The sequence below is a fragment of the Orycteropus afer genome, unplaced genomic scaffold, assembly GCF_000298275.1.
Source record: "Orycteropus afer afer isolate SDZICR_OR568_19922 unplaced genomic scaffold, OryAfe1.0 scaffold01193, whole genome shotgun sequence".
Lineage (NCBI taxonomy): Eukaryota > Metazoa > Chordata > Mammalia > Tubulidentata > Orycteropodidae > Orycteropus > Orycteropus afer.
In genome coordinates, this window is record NW_006922780.1 from 118,127 (window position 1) to 121,304 (window position 3,178).

The 3,178-nt window shown below is 63.2% G+C and overlaps 2 protein-coding genes across 2 annotated transcripts in view; one reads left to right on the forward strand and one right to left on the reverse strand.

Annotated features, from left to right (window-relative positions):
- Positions 1–64: 64 nt before the first annotated feature.
- On the reverse strand, positions 65–1,712 carry LOC122152038 (U1 small nuclear ribonucleoprotein C-1-like). The gene is made up of 3 exons (XM_042783444.1): positions 1,635–1,712; positions 941–1,234; positions 65–523 (listed from the first exon to the last, which is right to left on the reverse strand). Exons 1-3 carry the CDS (start codon positions 1,710–1,712, stop codon positions 65–67), a joined length of 831 nt encoding a protein of 276 aa, XP_042639378.1.
- A 51-nt stretch (positions 1,713–1,763) lies between these two features.
- LOC103212980 (A-kinase anchor protein 17A-like) overlaps positions 1,764–3,178 on the forward strand; it is a 4,707-nt gene continuing 3,292 nt past the window's right edge. Inside the window, exon 1 of the mRNA XM_007958890.1 lies at positions 1,764–2,525. Coding sequence (XP_007957081.1) covers positions 1,764–2,525 — 762 coding nt within the window. The remainder of the gene's footprint in view (positions 2,526–3,178) is intronic.

Genomic DNA, 3,178 nt, shown 5'->3' on the forward strand with positions numbered 1-3,178 from the left:
GGTCGGTAAGGCTTAGCCGGGGGGTCGGGGGGTCGAGGTGCTGGGGGCCGAGGGAGGTGAGCGGTCAGACACGGTGGAGGTGTCGGGACGAGGAGCCGGGGTGCCTGGGGGAGCGGCCGAGGCCGGGGGGCATCAACGCGAGGGGTGTGACTCCACGGGAGGGCTGGGGTGCGGGGTGTGTGACCGGCAGAGGACGGCCCAGGCTGGAGCAAGCTTCGGGGTGCCCGGGCTCCGAAGGAGACAGCAGAAGTGGGGTGCGGGTGCGTGGCAGCCGTGGGTGCTGGGGGCCGCCGGGTAATGGGGTGACGGAGGTGCCGGGGCTGAGGGTGGGGTGGGGTGACCAATAAGAGAAGGGCAGGGGGACCATGAGGGCTGGGGTTACTAGGGTGACACCGGGCGACTGTGCATCCTTAAGGCGACCAGAGTGCTGGGGACCCCCTAGGGCAGTGGGTCCAGGGGATTGTCCGGGACTCCAGCGACAGCTTGGGTTACCTGGAAAGCCATAGGCTTGCTCAGATGCTGCCTGCAGTTTTTGGGGGATCACTGGGCTAACAGAGCTGGGGCGCCTCCTCGGGCACCCCGATTCACCCCCGTAGCTCTCCACCCTGCTCAGACCATGCCTCCCAGGCACCCAGGAGTGGTGGGGCCCCCTGCAGCACCCAGCGGGACCCCCTGTGTTGTTTGGGGTCCTCCTTGGCAGCCAGCTGGCCTGGCTGGCCTTGGCTTCCCGGAAGGACCAGTGGGCAGAGGATTGGTGGAGGTGGAGGGAGGGCGCTTGCAGAGACAGGTGGGGCCCTCAGCCTGGGGTTTAGGACGGGCCCTTCGGCTTTTGAGTCCAGGTGGGGCAGAGAGAAGCTCCAGCTGCCTGCAGTCAAGGGATGCAATGTGTCCAGCCTCGAACTTCCTTCCTGTTTCTTCAACGCGAATACAGGGTCCCCACCTCCTCCTCTTTGCAGAGGCCCAGAGCTGAGCTCCCTGCCCCCAGCACCCTCCCGGGGAGCCCCGGCAGTTTCTGGCTCCTCTCTGCTGCGGGCAGGGCAGGGTCTTCCCGGGCATCCTGTTCCCACAGGCCCCAGGGGACCCCTGCTAGGATGCGGCGGGGGCCTGGAAGCTTGTCCACAGAGTGTGTTTCCTCTTTTTGAATCTGTTCTCGTTGGGGTTCTGGCGTCCATTCCGACGCCCAGTGAGGCCAGGTGACAGCAGAACGGCCCTGTAGCGTCACCGAGGCTGCAGTCTTTGCGGGAGGAGATTCGCAGGTCTGTCTGCTGTCTGGGTTCAGACAGCCGACGTTTTGTTTAGCAACTGAGTGCTTTGCTGTGGCACCACCAGGGCTCTGTTCTCTTGCTTGGTAAGTGAGATTTCTACCACTGAACCCCCATGTCCCCAGTTCTGGGGTGCAGTCGGGTTGATTCTGACTCACGGTGCCCCCCGGAGCCGGAGGGGATCGCCCTGTGGGGTCTTCCGGGCTGTCCGGCTCATGGGAGCAGAGTTCTGGGTGTTCCTCCTGCAGTCCCTCTGGGTGGGTTCCCGAGGCCAGCCTTCATTTGATGGCTGAGCCTTGAACCTGCCTGCCACAGGCCTCCTTGGGCTTCTGGTACTGACTTTGCCACACTCGGTTGAGTCTGGTGTCTCACGAGGTACAGACCGGTTTCTGCGACCATGTCCTCTCCCAGCTCTGAGGTGCCAGCTGGCACAGGGACCCCAGGCCCCATCTCCGCGCCCTGACTCCCCGTGCTCTGTGTTTCAGGCCCTGCGCTCCGGCGATGGCCGCGGCTACCATCGTGCACGACACGTCTGAGGCGGTGGAGCTGTGCCCCCCGCACGGCCTGTACCTCAAGCCCATCACCAAGATGACCATCAGCGTGGCCCTGCCGCAGCTGAAGCAGCCGGGCAAGTCCATCTCCAACTGGGAGGTGATGGAGCGGCTCAAGGGCATGGTGCACAGCCACCAGTTCTCCACGCTGCGCATCGCCAAGAGCACCATGGACTTCATCCGCTTCGAGGGCGAGGTGGAGAACAAGAGCCTGGTCAAGTCCTTCCTGGCCTGCCTGGACGGCAAGACCATCAAGCTCAGCGGCTTCTCGGACATCCTGAAGGTGCGCGCCGCCGAGTTCAAGATCGACTTCCCCACGCGCCACGACTGGGACTCCTTCTTCCGCGACGCCAAGGACATGAACGAGACCCTGCCGGGTGAGCGGCCGGACACCATCCACCTGGAGGGGCTGCCCTGCAAGTGGTTTGCCCGGAAGGAGTCGGGCTCCGAGAAGCCCAGCGAGGAGGTGCTGGTGAGGGTCTTTGAGAAGTTTGGGGAGATCCGCAACGTGGACATCCCCATGCTGGACCCATACCGGGAGGAGATGACTGGCCGTAACTTCCACACTTTCAGCTTCGGAGGCCACCTGAACTTTGAAGCCTACGTGCAGTACCGCGAGTACGCGGGCTTCATCAAGGCCATGAGCGCCCTGCGCGGCATGAAGCTCATGTTCAAGGGCGAGGACGGCAAGGCTGTGGCCTGCAACATCAAGGTGAGGGCCGTATCCGCGCCACGCGTCACGGCGCCCTCCGGTCGGCTCTGAAGCCTTACCCCTGCAGACCACCGGGAGTGCACCCCGTAAATGCGGTCAGGGCAGCAGGCAGTAGACAACCACAAGTGTTGTCGTGAAAATGATGGGCACTTTTCACTCTTGGACTTTGCAAACATTGAGCCTTAAGGAAAATGTGGAAGGGCCATGCGTTTTAGAGAGGGCCAGGCATGGACCGCGAGGGGCGCACTGAAAGGTGTCCTCACTAGCCACACATGTCCCCTGAAAAGCGGACTTGGAATTTCTTATGTCATAGTGACTCTGATTGGGTTTGGTTGGCAGCGAGTAGTAAACAGACATTCCAGTGCGTGGATGCTAGGCCCCGTGGGCAGGGACGTGGTCTGCGTGCCCTGTGAGTGCAGGCTCCAGTCCCTGCAGTCCCGGGCTCAGTGGCACTGAAGAGAGGCTGTCATCTTTATGGGAGCAGATCATGGAGCTGCTGGCGGCGCTCCAGCCGTGACCTTCGGGTGCCCAGCTGAGCACTTAGCACTGTGCCATCAGGGCTCCTGGTCAGCGTAGGGGTCCACGTGGACCGTGGCTCCTGGTCAGCGTAGGGGTCCACGTGGACCGTGGCTCCTGGTCAGCGTAGGGGTCCA